This window comes from Heterodontus francisci, chromosome 5, assembly GCF_036365525.1.
Source record: "Heterodontus francisci isolate sHetFra1 chromosome 5, sHetFra1.hap1, whole genome shotgun sequence".
NCBI classification, from domain to species: domain Eukaryota; kingdom Metazoa; phylum Chordata; class Chondrichthyes; order Heterodontiformes; family Heterodontidae; genus Heterodontus; species Heterodontus francisci.
The window spans coordinates 150,019,918-150,034,864 of NC_090375.1; the positions used below are offsets into that span (position 1 = coordinate 150,019,918).

At 46.6% G+C, this 14,947-nt stretch overlaps 1 protein-coding gene across 6 annotated transcripts in view; it reads left to right on the forward strand.

Annotated features, from left to right (window-relative positions):
* sugct (succinyl-CoA:glutarate-CoA transferase) overlaps positions 1-14,947 on the forward strand; it is a 601,965-nt gene that overhangs the window by 171,232 nt on the left and 415,786 nt on the right. For all 6 annotated transcript variants that reach the window (XR_010975076.1, XR_010975077.1, XM_068032238.1 and 3 more), the window contains exon 9: positions 4,603-4,698. Coding sequence is in view for 4 of the 6 variants with exons in the window: in XM_068032238.1 (XP_067888339.1) it covers positions 4,603-4,698 (96 nt within the window). In the remaining 2 variants the exon portion in view is untranslated. The remainder of the gene's footprint in view (positions 1-4,602; positions 4,699-14,947) is intronic.

The window sequence follows — 14,947 nt, forward strand, 5'->3', positions numbered from 1 at the left end:
AAGGGTCCCAGCACCGATCCCTGCGATACACCACTGGTCACAGGCTTCTACTCGCAGAAACAACCCTCGACCATCACGCTCCGCCTCCTGCCACCAAGCCAATTTTGGATCCAATTTGCCAAATTGTCCTGGATCCCATGGGCTCTTACCTTCTTGACCAATCTCCCATGCGGGACCTTATCAAAAGCCAAACTGAAGTCCATGTAGACTACATCAACTGCTTTACTCTCATCTACACACCTAGTCACCGCCTCAAAAAATCCAATCAAGTTAGTTAGACACGATCTCCCCCTGACAAAGCCATGCTGACTATCCCTGATTCATCCCTGCCTCTCCCAGTGGAGATTAATCCTGCCCCTCAGAATTTTTTCCAATAGTTTCCCAACCACTGATGTTAGACTCACCGGCCTGTAATTACCTGGTTTATCCTTGCTACCCTTCTTGAACAATGGTACCACATTCGCTGTCCTCCAGTCCTCTGGTACCTCTCCTGTGGCCAGAGAGGATTTGAAAAGAGGCAGCTGTGCCTGACCCTGAAGCTCCACGATAAGAGCAGCAGAAGCTGGCCAGGCCAAGAAGGATCCACATACGCCAGAGACTCTACAGGACTCGCATCACTTACCTCCAAATGTCCGAGTGACACGGTCAATGAAGACTACAAATCTCCAGGGAGGCAGCCTTCTGCAGGATGATTTGCGACCTCTGGGATTTGGGGGCCACCCTGTCCAGTAGCCCTAAAGATTACCATGGCACTAAACTTCGATGCATCTGGATCTTTCCAGGGATCCACTGGGGACATGTACAGGTTCTCCCAGGCTGCAGCCCACTGATGCATCAAGGAGGTGACCAATACCCTTATCGAGAGCCAGCAGCGATGTGCGCTACTGGACTGACCCTGACAGTCAGGCTGAGAGGGCCAGTGGTTTCGGGGCCATAGCTGGATTCCCACAGGTGCAAGTCATAATAGATTGCATTCATGTAGCCATCAAGGCTCCCATGAACCAGCCAGTCAGCATCATCAATAGGAAGGACTTCCATTAAATCAACATTATACTGGTCTGTGAGCACCAAAAGTGTTTCCTGCAGGTGTGTGCCCACTTACCAGGAAGCAGCCACGACGCCTACATACTTCAACAGTCCCAGGTGCCTCATCTTTTCAATCCCTCCTTCTTGGCTTCAGGGATGGATTCTCGGGGACAAGGGCTACCAGTTGAAGACATGGCTTCTGATGCCTGGGAGGAACCCCGCAATGCAGCAAAGAAGAGGTACAACGCTTGCTATGGCTCCACCCGAGTGACCATGGAGCTGCTGATGATGAGGTTCCGTTGCCTCAATTGATCTGGTGGAGTCCTGCAGTATGCCCCGATGAGGATTCTGTGTATTGTGGTAGTCTGCTGTGCTCTGCACAATCTAATACTACAGAAAGGGGAGGCCTTACATGAGGAAGATATGCCTGAGCGAAAATTATCCTCCAACAAGGATGATGTAGAGGAGAGACGGGCACAAACAGCAATGATAACATGGCGATGGAGGCTAGACATGTTGAGTGACGCGCAAAGAAGGCAAGCGACAACCTCATAATGACTGGCTGTCAGTCACCCTGATGTCCACTCACTGAGAATCTAATAACGACTCGCCTTCATGCATGTAGTCTGCCGCCTCCTTTCCATCTGTGTGCCCTGAATGCCGATCAGCTGCAACACACACTAGTGACCATGGGAGAACATATGTTACTGTGATCTGCAGTCACATTTCCTTGATAATGAGGGCCCTGGTCACATTGGCACTGCAATAAGGGGTAGGGTAGAAGTCGGAAGCTCACGATTAAGGCATGATGGAACATAGTTTTCACACAACGATGGATAATAATTGGGACAAAAGAGCATTTAATTAAATTCCAAAGAACATATTTGCAACACCCATGAATACCCAAGTGTGGCTGGGTGCTTTTCTTAATACGGTTGTGGGTGCTTCTGCGCAGTGTGTGCTGGAGGCAGGCTGCTGATCAAAACGCCCCTTGACCTGAGATGACTTCGGCGGCCATCCTCTGGGTGCCTGAGACTTGGAGGGCCCTGGCTGCCTGAGGGTTTCCTGCACTAGTGTAGCACTCACCTCAGGCTTCATGGCTGCTGGAGCTGACTCACTGGCGGACGGGCTGAGGAGCCTGTGACTACACTCTGAGCACCCTGAGGGAATTCCCCAGATGTGGAGGGCAGCCTGTCCTCCTCTCTTCCAAGACTTACTGGAATTTCCCTGCTGACCAGAGAAGGATGAGTTGAGCTCATGGTTAAGGCGATGGTGTGCAGATCCTCGCGCATTTGTGGAATCTGGCTCTCTATGAGGGTCGTCAACCTCTTGATGGAGGATGCCACACGCTCGTATGCTTGGGACATGTAGCAGTCATGGCATGGATGGACTCCTCCATCGTCTGCTCATGGCTGCGTATGGCCTCTGGCATCTCCGCTAGATGTTTCCTTATCTCTCTCTGCAACTCCAGCATGTCCTGTGCTGTCGATACCAGAGTCTCGTCATCAGCCTGGGGCATGAGCCTGGCCACCCACAGACTTCTGACTATCAGAGGCCTCAGCCAGCTGTTCGGGTGCGTGAGCAGTGCTCTCACCAGCAAGTGACCTTGATTTCTAATGCCAATGGAATACCCACTGAGTTGAAAATATCTGCGCTGTTGGAAGGTGCTGGAGAGTCTGAGTGGGCCTCTTACTCAGGTATCCTTCTCGGGCTACAGTCACCTGCGAACGCCTGCCTGCATGATGGAATAAAAACGTGTGGGTCAGGCTGCACATATCCCATTATGGCAAACGTGCCTGATGTGGTTTTTGATCATTCATGAATTTTTCGGTGAATGGCAATAATTACTCTCTCTTGCGCAGGGACTCCAGTCTCCACTTCAGATATAACGCGTCCACCCTGGCTCCCCGCCAGTTCTAAAGCCTCTTCCTCGGCCTGGCTTAGAGGACGAATATTGGGGACCCATCACCAGTCCTGGCCACTGACCTCCTGTTATGGGGCTCTCTTCTGCAAGAGGAAGGATGGATAAATTGGTATAAGTATCACCATGAGAGTTCTATGGGCCCCTCATACCCAATTGGGGGATCTAATATATCTCATGATGATGTGCTCTCATGGGATTTACTGGGGGTGAGCTATGAATGAGGGTGGTGTGTGTCCCAAATGCAGCCATGCATCTGTCATGATCCGGTTCTAACCTCTCTGTCATCGCGCTGGCAGTGGCACCCTCAAGGTTTCCGCAGATGTGTGCCCACTTCCCTGTAGTCACATGCAAACCCCCAGGAAAGAGCATTGGAACATACACTCACCTTGGCTAAACACAGGAGGTCATTGACTCTCTTCTTGCACTGGACCCAGTTGCGATGGGTGCCCCCACAGCTGCTAACCTCCTCTGCTGTCTCCACCCAGGCTTACTTAGCCAGGTGGGAGGACCACTTCTTGCCATCGCTGGGGAAGAGAACATCCCTTTCCTTTGCAGCCTGGAGGAGAATCTACAGTGAAGCATCACTGAAGCATGGGGCCAAGTGGTCTAGTCACTGCCATCAGATCCACTTTTCCTAAGGGGAGGTTGAGTGTTGTTGGAAACAGTGCTGTGACTTTTTATACCGCACAGTAAACAGACCTTTTATTGCCTGCAAGGAAAGAGTGAATGCAGGGCTGGCCTGCTTTTAAAAAATGGCGCCAGTACCTGATCTGCTGTCAACTGACACCGTAATTGCCGTCTCACTTCCTGCCCCTGCCACGTAATTGGGGTTGACCAGTGTGTCCATTATGATAAATGGCCGCCTGCAGCATAATGACAGTGGCGCGGCCATGCACAGAAAGCTACTCTTTTCCGGGCAGGGGCGGGCTCATTAAATTCAGCCCACATTGGTGGAGGGAATGAATGTTTAAGATTGTGAATGGGGTGCCAATCAAGCGCACTGCTCTGTCGTGGACATTGTTGAGCTTCTTGAGTGTTGTAGGAGCTGCACTCATCAAGGTGAGTGGAGAGTATTCCTTCACACTCCTGATTTGTGCCTTGTAGATGGTGGAAACTTTGGAAAGTCAGGAGGTGAGTCACTTGCTACAGAATGCCCAACCTCTGACCTGCTCTTGTCGTCATAATATTTATGTGGCTGATCAAATTAAGTTTCTGGTCAATGCTGACCCCCCGCACCAGGATGTTGATGGTGGGGAGTTAAGCATTGTTAATGCCATTGAATGTCAAGGGGCGGTGGTTAGACACTAACCTCCATCCTTTTGTATTCAATTCCCCTTTTTGATATTACTTATGGGCTTGGCTTCAACAATGGTTTGTGGCAGAGAATTCAACATTCTAATCATACTCTGTAAAGATTTTTTTTCTAACCTCCCGCTTAAATTTTCTGTTATTATTTGAGCCCTTCCATCAATCCCTTGGTAACAAAATGACTTAATTGACCCTGCGATAAACTGATTAGAATTTTTTTCTTTTCCGTTTGAAGCCAAAGAAATTTAATAAGTGATTAGAAAGTAGTCTTCAATAATGAAGATAGGATTTTTAAAAAATCCTTTACTTTTGCTAATGTGTGTCATGTCCATTGTTTCAATCAGGTTGCTTGCCTTACCCACATAGCTGCAAATTATCTCACCGGCAGAAAGGAAGCAAAACGGTGGGGGACTGCACATGAGAGCATTGTTCCTTACCAGGTAAGTAGTTTATTTGTTACCTGCTTAGCAGAAGAAATTCTTTTAAAGTAGTCATTTAAAAAAAAAAATCAGTATCTTTCAACTTAAATGCCTTAAATACTCAGCAGGTCTGGGAGCATTTGTGGAGAGCGAAACAGAGTTGGCATTTTGAGTCAGCTATGACCATTTTGATTTTTTTTTTAACCATGTGCCGGTCTTAAAGTTGCTTTCATGTTTTTGCTTTCAGACAGACCTGTTCATTAGTCTGCATTTAACACTGTCTCTGGACAAATGCTTTGTCTTATACAACAACTATTACCACTCCCTTTGCCTTTTCTGCATGTCATCTTTGTCATTTAATCTACACCCTCTACCCTATCACAGACCTTCCCTTTTGTTCTTCCTCCCTCCCTTTCAACAGCATAAAACCCATCACGTTTCTACCTTCCTTCAGTTCTGAAGAAGTCAGGTTGGAAAGGTTGGGCCTGTATCCATTGGAATTTAGAAGAGTGAGAGGTGATCTTATTGAAACATATAAAATCCTGACAGAACTTGACAGGGTGGATGCTGAAAGGATGCTTCCCCTTTAGAACTAGGACAATGTTTAAAAATTAGGAGTCTCCCATTTAAGACAGAGATGAGAATCTTTTTTCTCTGTGGGTTGTTAGCATGTGGAATTCTCTTCCCCATAGAGCAGTGGAGGCAGGTTCATTGAATATTTTTAAGATCGAGTTAGATAGATTCTTGATTGTCAGAGGAGTTAAAGGTTATCACAGGTAGACAAGAAAGTAGAGTTGAGGGTGCAATGTGATCAGCTATGATCTTTTCAAATGGCAGAGCAGTCTTGAGAGGCTGAATGGCCTACTTCTGCTCCTAATTGGTATGTTCATATTGTTACGGCCATGTGGTGAGGGGGGTGGGTGGTTCCCACTGTTCAACTGTACATTTCTCTATTGGTTGAAAATTCAGTTTGACGACAGAGGATCGCTTCCAATTCACTGCTGTACAAGTTGAAAATGTAGAATTTACAGCAGGGCGCTTTCCTTCGCTTGTTGGATTTTCTTCCAGCTGGCAGCTGGACAAGCTTTTGTGATGCTTCTTTCTGGGTCCTCTCTTCCTCTGCCTTGAGGGCTGCCTTTTTAAGGTAAAAGGTTTGTCACATCAGATTCTGGTAGGAGATGCTTTGACCTCTCCCTCATGGTGATCACACAATGGCCCAGGATGTGAATAATCGGTTATGATGTTTCCACTTCTTCTTCATTTCAGTAGAACCCATTGAATTCAGGATGGGTGTAATTGATACCTCCCAGCCTAGACCCACCCTAAACAGTGTGGCAGTGTTCAAATACACATGCAGCCATCTTTTGTCCATTGTCCATTTTAAAAAAAAGTAGTCAATTTTTATAACTCATCAGTTTGAGTCTGTATTTTTTCATCGTCGCACTTCTCGTAAACATGACAGTATGTTTGTATGTCATATCCGACTCCAAATGTCAACTCTGTTTTTCTCTCCACAGATGCTGCCAGACCTGCTGAGTATTTCCAGCACTTTGTTTTTATTTCAGATTTCCAGTATCTGCAGTATTTTGCTTTTATTTAACTTAAATGCCTTTATGCTTTTAAGATGGGAGGTGTTCCCTTTATGGTAACATGAGAGGCCCATGGTAGAACCTGCATTTTTCATTCCATCAAAAACAATGTAAAGGAAATCGGATGGGTTCTATAATGGGTGGATGGTTCGCTCCACCTGATTACCAACCCCACATCTCTGAGCCCATTATTCCAAGCCTTGAATGATGATATGACATTTACAAAGTTAACATAGGGACCTTTAAAGCACTGGTAAACATCAAGTGGCACCAATATGAGATCTTCATAGTACTTTAAAGGTACAGTCTTAGGTATGACCAGCAACATTTTTAAATTATCAAACAAAAATGCTGGAAGCACAGAGCAGGTCAGTCAGCATCCATGTTATGATGGGCTCATGTCTCTATATTTAGTTTCTTAATTATTTTGTTTATTAGCCAACTGTGGAGTAAATCCAGAATATCTAATATGAGCGGCTCTTTTTGATTTAAATGTCTTTGAAACTTCTTCCACAGACCTTTTCTTTTTGATATTAGAAATGTCTTTGTCTCCAAAGTTCACCCTAATAATGGTTGCTACTAATAATGGTTCTTAACCTGCTCCGTAGGTGGTGAAGCCAAAAATCTATCCCATGCTTTTTCTTGAGCAGATGTTGCGTGCTGGTACAGATGATCCCAGTATCTCTTACAAGGTTAAACATTGTATAGATGATGCCAGCATACTTAAAGATTGGTGCTAATGTAAATATGTAAATTAAGCCTTTTTGTAGTGCTAGACAATTAAAAGATGTATCTACTCATGACGAGGCCTAAGAACATAAGAAATAGGAGCAGGAATAGGCCATACGGCCCCTCAAGCCTGCTCTGCCATTCAATAAGATTATGGCTGACCTGATCTTGGCCTCAACTCCACTTTCCCACCAGTTTCCAATAACCCTTGACTCCCTGTAGTTCAAAAATCTATTGTAGCATTGAATATGTTCAATGACTCAGGCTCCACAGCTCTCTGGGATAGAGAATTCTGAAGATACACTGCCCCCAGAGAAGAAATTCCTCCTCATCTCAGTCTTAAATTGGTGACACCTTATTCTGAAACCATGCCTTCTACATCGGCCTGAATGATCTGCTGATACATTAAAGCAAAATACACATCTAATTTGAAGGTTTCTATTATATTCTAATTTTTTTTGCATATGCTGTTGATTGAAACATTTATGATGACAATTTAGACATGCAGGTAGCACAAAACTTAGAAGTATTGTGAACTGTGAGGAGGATAGTGATAGTCTTCAAGAGGACATCGATAGGAATGGGCAGACATGTGGTAGATGGAATTTAATGTAGAGAAGTGTGGAGTGACCCCTTTTGGCCGGAAGAATGAGGAGCGACAATTCTAAAGGGAGTTCAGGAGCAGAAGGACGTGCCGTATATGTGTAGAAATCATTGAAGGTGACAGGCAGGTTGAGAAAATGGTTAATAAGACATATGGGATCCTTGGTTTTATAAATAGAGGCATAGTATACAAAAGCCAGGAAGTTACTGGAAACCTTTATAAAGCACTGTTTCGGCCTCAGCCGGAGTGTCCAATTCTGGGCACTACACTTTTGGAAGGAAGTGAAGGCATTAGAGAGGGTGCAGAAAAGATTCATAAGATGGTTCCAGGGATGAGGGACCAGCTACATGGATAGATTGGAGAAGCTGGGGTTGTTCTCCTTAGAGAAAAGGTTGAGAGGAGATTTGATGGAGGTTTTCAAAATCATGACTTGTCTGGATAGAGCAGTTAGGGAGAAACTGTTCCCCTTGGTGAAAAGGGTGAGAACCAGAGGACTCCGATTTAAGGTGAATGACAAAAGAACCAAAGATAATGTGAAGGAAAACTTTTTTCCACAGTGAATGGTTAGGATCTAGAATGCACTGCATGAGAGTATGGTGGCGGCAGATTCAATTGTAGCTTTATAAAGGGAATTGGATAAACACCTGAAGAGAAAAAAATTGCAGAGCTACGGGGAAAGGGTGGGGAATGGGACTAGCTGAGTTGGTCTTGCAGAGAGCTGACACGGACATGACGTGCCGAATGGCCTCCTCCTGTGATGTCGCCATTCTTTGATTCCGTGTTAGAATATTGATGCCTTTGAACATTTATAAGGTTTAGCATGACTCAACTTTAACCTCAGTCACATCAAGGCTTTTACCCAGGTTTGCATCCTTTAATTTCAGTGGTTAAGTAAACATGGAAGAAAATTGGAATTAAGCTGGCAAATTGTATGGGTAAATTGAGCTCCAAGATTTGTCAATGATACCTGTAATATAACTTGAGCTGTAAAACCCCCTTCATGAAATGAAGACCTTTTCATTTCTTATTCTCCAGGATTAAAAAAAGTCCAATTGTAAAATCACAGGGATGTCTGCCTGTTTCAAGAAAATGTTTTTGGTTGCTACCACACGACGTCCCCTTTTAATGTCCTCATATGGCCATCGTCAGTTCTTCCACTCTTGACATCATTTGCTAAATCTTACTCTGTTTAAGGGTGAAGAACCTTCTGCTCAGCCATACCACAAGCATTGTGGGCTGCTATTTAGTCCTTAAGCATTTTCAACTTCAGTCTAAAACAAAGATTCAAATGACCCCACTTTCTGCGTTTTGGATATGCATCGGCCTCAGGGAGGTCTCACCTGTTTTTTGGATCACATTGGTGTTATCCTGTGTATTACTGACTATGTTATACTAATTCTCTCTGCATTTTCATGGAAACTCGGGAAGTAAAGTCTCCTATGGACCCAACCAGTCCATGCCAGTGTTTATGCTCCAGTTGAACCTCTGCCATCCTTCCTCATCACACTATATCAGCATAACCATTTATATCCTTCTCCCTCATATGCTTATCTAGCTTCCCCTTAAATGTATTTGTACTATTAACCTCAACGAGTCCAAATGATGGGGAATTCCACATTCTCATCATTGTCTGGGTAAAGAATTTTCTTCTGAATTCCCTATTTGATTTCTTATGTTGATATCCTCCAATTTTATTCTCTACAAGTGGACACACTCTTTCTGTATCTACTATTTCAAAACTGTTTATAATTTTAAAGACCTATGAGTCACCCCTCAACCTTCTCTTTTCAAGAGAAAAGAGACCAAGCCTGTTCATCCATTCCTGATAGGTATAACCTTGCATTTCTGGTGTCATCCTTGTAAATCTTTTTTTGCATCCTCTCTATTGCCTCTATATGCTTTTATAATATCGCAGTACTTCAACTGTGGCCTAACCAAGTTTGATATAAGTTTAGCATAATTTCGCTACTTTTCAATTCTATCCCGCTAGAAATAAACACGAGTGCTTGTTTTTTTTCTGGCCTTATTAACCTGTGTCTTAGTTTCAGACACAGGAAGGGAGTGCTGAGGGGGTCGTGTAACTGGTCAATGCAATGGTTAGTCAAGTGTCACATGTTCTTTGCCTTTATTGATGCAAATCTCTTTTTCAGACACCACTTTGTGATTGAACTTACATAAATAACTGCCAATAGATGGGATTGAGACTTCTATGGTTAAATACAATTGTTGCTGAGATGATCAGGTGCTTTATGGGATGCAATGGTTCCTGAGTTTTTGGGACCATGGAAGTTGCATATTAAGTAAAGCAAACTGATCAGTAATAAATGATGTAGAACGTGGTTTTGGATAGATGTTTTCTACTCAACTAAGTATCAAGAACCTTTGCAACACTAAACTTCAGAAGCAATTTTAAAATCTCTCGTGACATAGCAGATTGCACATGGTCGATGGAGGGAACAGACTTGACAGCAAATATCTATTTTTCTTTCTATGCTTTGTTATGCTCTCGTGTGTACCTATGCCAGGTGGTACATCTCGTTTCCAAACTCAAAAGAGATTCCTTATTCCAGTAGAATTACCTTTTCCTAGAGTTGTTCCCTCAGGTTAAGTACTCAAACCAGTGCAGAGGGATCAAGCACCAGTGTTAGCTGTATTCATTTTTTTTACTGTGTTCTCTTCCACACCTCTTCTAGATATCTTTCTGTTAAGGAGCAGATCTTACTCTGGTGCTACGCTGATGCACCAGCATAACTCAAGGGCAATTAGGGATAGGCAATAAATGCTACCCTAGCCAGCGACACCCAAATCCCAAGAATGAATAAAAAAAAAGACCGCATTTGTTGACAACGCGAACGGTAGGTGGCGCTGTTTTGGCACATGCGCAAATACAGCATGTGCCACGAAAACGTCACAGATTGCGACTAGCAGCTGCCAGGACTAAAGATGGCGCTGCTCAAAGAATCACACAGAGGAAACCTAACGAACACGTGGCAGTATACAATGGCCGGAGTGAGAGAGCAGCGCGGGGGCCGGGGAGAGCAGCGTTGAGGGTGTCGGGGGGGGGAAGAGAGGGAGGGGTGGGGGGGGGGGGGAAGAGAGGGAGGGGTGGGGGGGGGGGAAGAGAGGGAGGGGTGGGGGGGGGGAAGAGAGGGAGGGGTGGGGGAGGGAAGGAGAGGGAGGGGTGGGGGAGGGAAAGAGAGGGAGGGAAAGGGAGGGAGGGGGTGGGGAGGGAAAGAGAGGGGGGGGGAAGGGCGGGAGTGGGGGGGGTGGGGGAGAGTGGGGGGGGGAGCAGCGGAGCGGAAGAGGAGTGCCTTTTTCTGTGCATGCGCCAGAAACACAACAGCAAAAGACTTATCGGCCAGTCCCTGGACCCGGCGACACCAAGGTCTTCGCACACTCGCTCCCCGCAGCTCTCTACGGCCTCTCGCATCCGGCCCTCTCCATTCAGCCGTTCCCTCCAGCTGCGGATGCCCAATCCAGTTGCTTCTCCCCTACTTCTCCACAGTACTTCAGGCATTGCAACTGTCTGGTCCCTGCATTTTGCATGCTCCCTCTCCCCACCCCTCCCTGCTCTCCCCACCCCTCCCCCCTCTCCATCTTCACCTCCCCCTCTTCACCCAACCCTCCCTCTACCCCGCTACCTACCCCCTACCTCCACCCCCCCTACCTCCACCCCCCCCTACCTCCACCCCCCCCTACCTCCACCCCTCCACCACAGTTGAATATCTGAAGTGCAGTTGCAAAGTCGGGGAAATAGCATGCAAAACAAAGCCTCAACAATTCAGGGGTTAATTATTGAGAAGTTTTATTAAGTTCATTAAGCATCCGAGGCACTGCTGTGCATGGATACATGAGTGTTGTGTTTCCAGCATTCCCGTTAGACAGACAGGCTGAGTCTCTGCTATGCACAGCTAAAGAGATTGTTCCTGGAGAGCCTTGTGGTGAATGAACGCTTGGCTCTCTATTCCACTACTGTATTGTCCATGTGAAGAAGGCAAAGTCACAAGAGTCTGAGCTCAGTCTATTCTTGGTGAATGTTCCCCAAGCGCATCCCAATGTGCATTCCCAATTCATCCATAAATGCAATGTTCCTTTCCACATCGTGACCAGCTCCGCAGCATGATCCAGTTGCCTTCGTTGCTTGAATGCTGACCTTAAGTCTCGAGGATTGTTTTCTCGACGGCATGTTTTACATGAAAAGAAATAAAGCAAATCAGAGTCAGAGCTTGCCTCCCTCCATCCACTGAAATTACTGTTGTGCACACCTTTTTAAGTTCTGCAGTGAAGGCACCAATTGATAACGTCGCCAATGAAGCACTTATTACCCACCTCAGATGCAGGAATCAGCACATCCTTGCGTCCTCTCCCGCACTGCCTCCTTTGCTTGAATGCCGTCCTTAAGTGTCAAGGATTGTTTTCTCAAGGGCACGTTTTACATGAAAGGAAATAAGGAAAGAACATCAGTGTCAGAGCTTCCCTCCCTCCAATGAAATTACTGTTGAGCATGCTTTGTGTTCTGCGGTAAAGGCATGTACTGATAACACCGCCAATGAATCACTTAGTACCCACCTCAGCTGTAGGAGTCAGGATAATGTTACTGCCCCTATCTCGTGATGGTTCAATGCTGCTCTCAGGGAAAACATGAATGATGTGAGGGTGCTGGAAAAGAAGCACATTTCTTTTGGACTATGAACATAAAGCAGGCCATTTAGCCCAGCAGTTCCCTGCTAGTGGTTATGTTACTCGTGCGTCTTCCCATCCATTCTCATTTAATCCTGCCTACTACTATCAGCATCACCTTCCATTTCTTTCACTCTTATCTACCTTTGCCTTAAAGCAACCCTGAGGATGGAGAACGGTGTGGCTGCACTCCCACCTCACCAGTTGTGTTCGCAGCAAGAGCATTCACATTTCTGCTACCACTGGACACGGCATGCTTGTTTCTTTTAGTGCTCAGTCTCTTCTTGCTGAATGTTCCCCAAGTGCTTGACCCCTTTGGACGCCCTCTCTGCTTGACAGGCAGCAGCTGGCAATTGTGGAGTCTCACAAGGCTCTGCGTGGTTGTTTCAAAGGCGGATGGGGAAACAGGTGGCTGTGTGCCCATGTGCACTGCTCTGATGGGTGCAGGAACAGGTGGCTGCGTGTCCATGTGCACTGCTCTGATGGGTGCAAGAACAGGTGGCTGTGTAACTGAGCAGCAAGGAGAGGGTACCGCAGGTGGGGGAAGTGGAGCTTTGAACAGGCAGGCGTATGTATGGTCCATCAGATCATTAGGCCAGGGGGTGAAATGCTCAGGATCCAGGGATTGTGGCACGTGACTGATGTCCAGCGTGTGGCCACCTCCATCCGAAGGTGCTTCCAGGCAATTGTTGGGCATAGTAAATGGCTCCATCTCATCAGCCAGTCCTTGCTGCCAGCGGAGAGTCTGTCGCTGCAGCCAGTCCAGTCTCCTCATGAATGATGCCGTTCCACTCTGCAAACGGCCTGTTGTAGCTGGTACAATTGATATGAAAGCAAGCGGTATTTTTCATTGTAGCTGAGGGGTCTTGGCTGTTCCTCTGTAATCACAATGGCAGCAGCCATGCCTGTCGTCGTTGGTGTCTGAGATGCACGCCAGCGGCAGTTGGGGGCAAGCCTGTCCAAAGGCAGACCCAGATGCCTCTGCACAACAACAGCATGTTTGCAGGGCAACAAAGTCTGAATGGAGAAGATGCAGCTGCAGGTAGCCTGGCCATCATGTATCTGCAGTGTGTACTGTTTGGCACCAGAAATCACAGTCACTGTGCCTTCATCCTGCTGCTTGACATGTACTCGATGAATGTGGCTATGATCCTGATGCATCAGCTTCACAGCGTGACTGGTGAATCCTGTGTAAAATGATTGTAGATCTGCTGGTGCCTCTGTGATGCTCTTGAAAGAGGCTCCCTGCAGGAATGTGTAATAGGAGCGCTCCCGATCCAGGACACTATTGTGGAAGATCAGCACTGAGATGCATTCCTTCATGGATGAGGAGGAGTGGAGCAGGTGCTTTATCTTGCCATTCTCTGACTCAATGCGATTGTTGGTGTTGTTCCCAAACGTTAGGACTTTACCGCGTGAACATGATGCCCACATCTCCTTCTGTGGAATCCAGTTTGTAAGCAGGTCGTCCTGCAGGGATGGGTAGAGATGTCCAATACTTTCTACACAACTTGTGAGCTTCTCCTCCAAAGGTGCATGAACCATTTCCTTGCAGATCATAAACAACTGATCCCTCAGTTCACCATTCAGTGGGTAGCTGCTGATCTTCCTCCTCATGCTCTGCATCACATGGAACTGACAGAGGAGAACCGTTGCAGCTGGGAGATGCTTCCTGATCGCATTGATCTCATTGATGTCTTTATCCACAATGGCTGATCTCACACGGCAGGCGCTGGATCCCATGAAATCGACAAAAACACCCACAATCTCGTCCAGCATCTGAGCTGTCTCATTCCTCACCATGGCATAGAACACAGCCCTGCCCCTACCAACATTGTCCTGCACCATCACTTGGTACAGAGGGTAGCCGCATTTGTTCACCTTGTACGTTCTGTCCATGAACAGCAGTTCAGGAAAGGCCTGCATGTGGGCCTTCATGGCTGGTGTCATGAAGGCAATATAGAGGATGCTGCTTCCCTGCAGGCCAACCCGTACTGCAGCCCCGTCCTGCTGAATCTTCTCCAGCGTATCACACAGCGCATCCATGCTGTCATCCCCTGTCTTGAGCCGGGATTTTACATTTCTAATGTCACTAAGGGTCACGGTCTTATTGAATGAATGCTCGATATAATCCTTCAGCTGTTTGTTCCCAGCCTGCAGCTTGACCAATTCTTCTACCTTCTGCCTTTCATCGTGGTTCAGTTGTTGTCTCCTTGCATAGAAGCGTAAACATTCTGGATGCAAAACATGACCAGTATGCACAAGATGGTAGGAGCTGACACACAGTTTGTTCTTGGTCGTATTGAATTTCACACTGATGAAGACCTCACAGCCCAGGGCGAGATACCTGAAAAATAACAGACATTCAATGAGCACGCCCCACGTGCCTCGTGCCCTCACGAAAACGCCAGCCATCCCCAGGTGTGTTGCTGGCAGCAGTTTACATGTGCACCATGACAAGGTCCCAACATCTGGTGTGCACCTGTTTCGCAGTCCAGAGGAGGTTGCGCTGAGGTGGTCGCCCAGCCATTGGTCTATCCAGGAAATCACAACAAAGGCAGTCCGTAGACACGGGGGCGGTATGCGCGTGGCTTTGTGGGCACAGGATCTCACTGACGAGATGTATTGATACTGCAAATCGAATCTTGGTTCAATGCACATCAAGGAA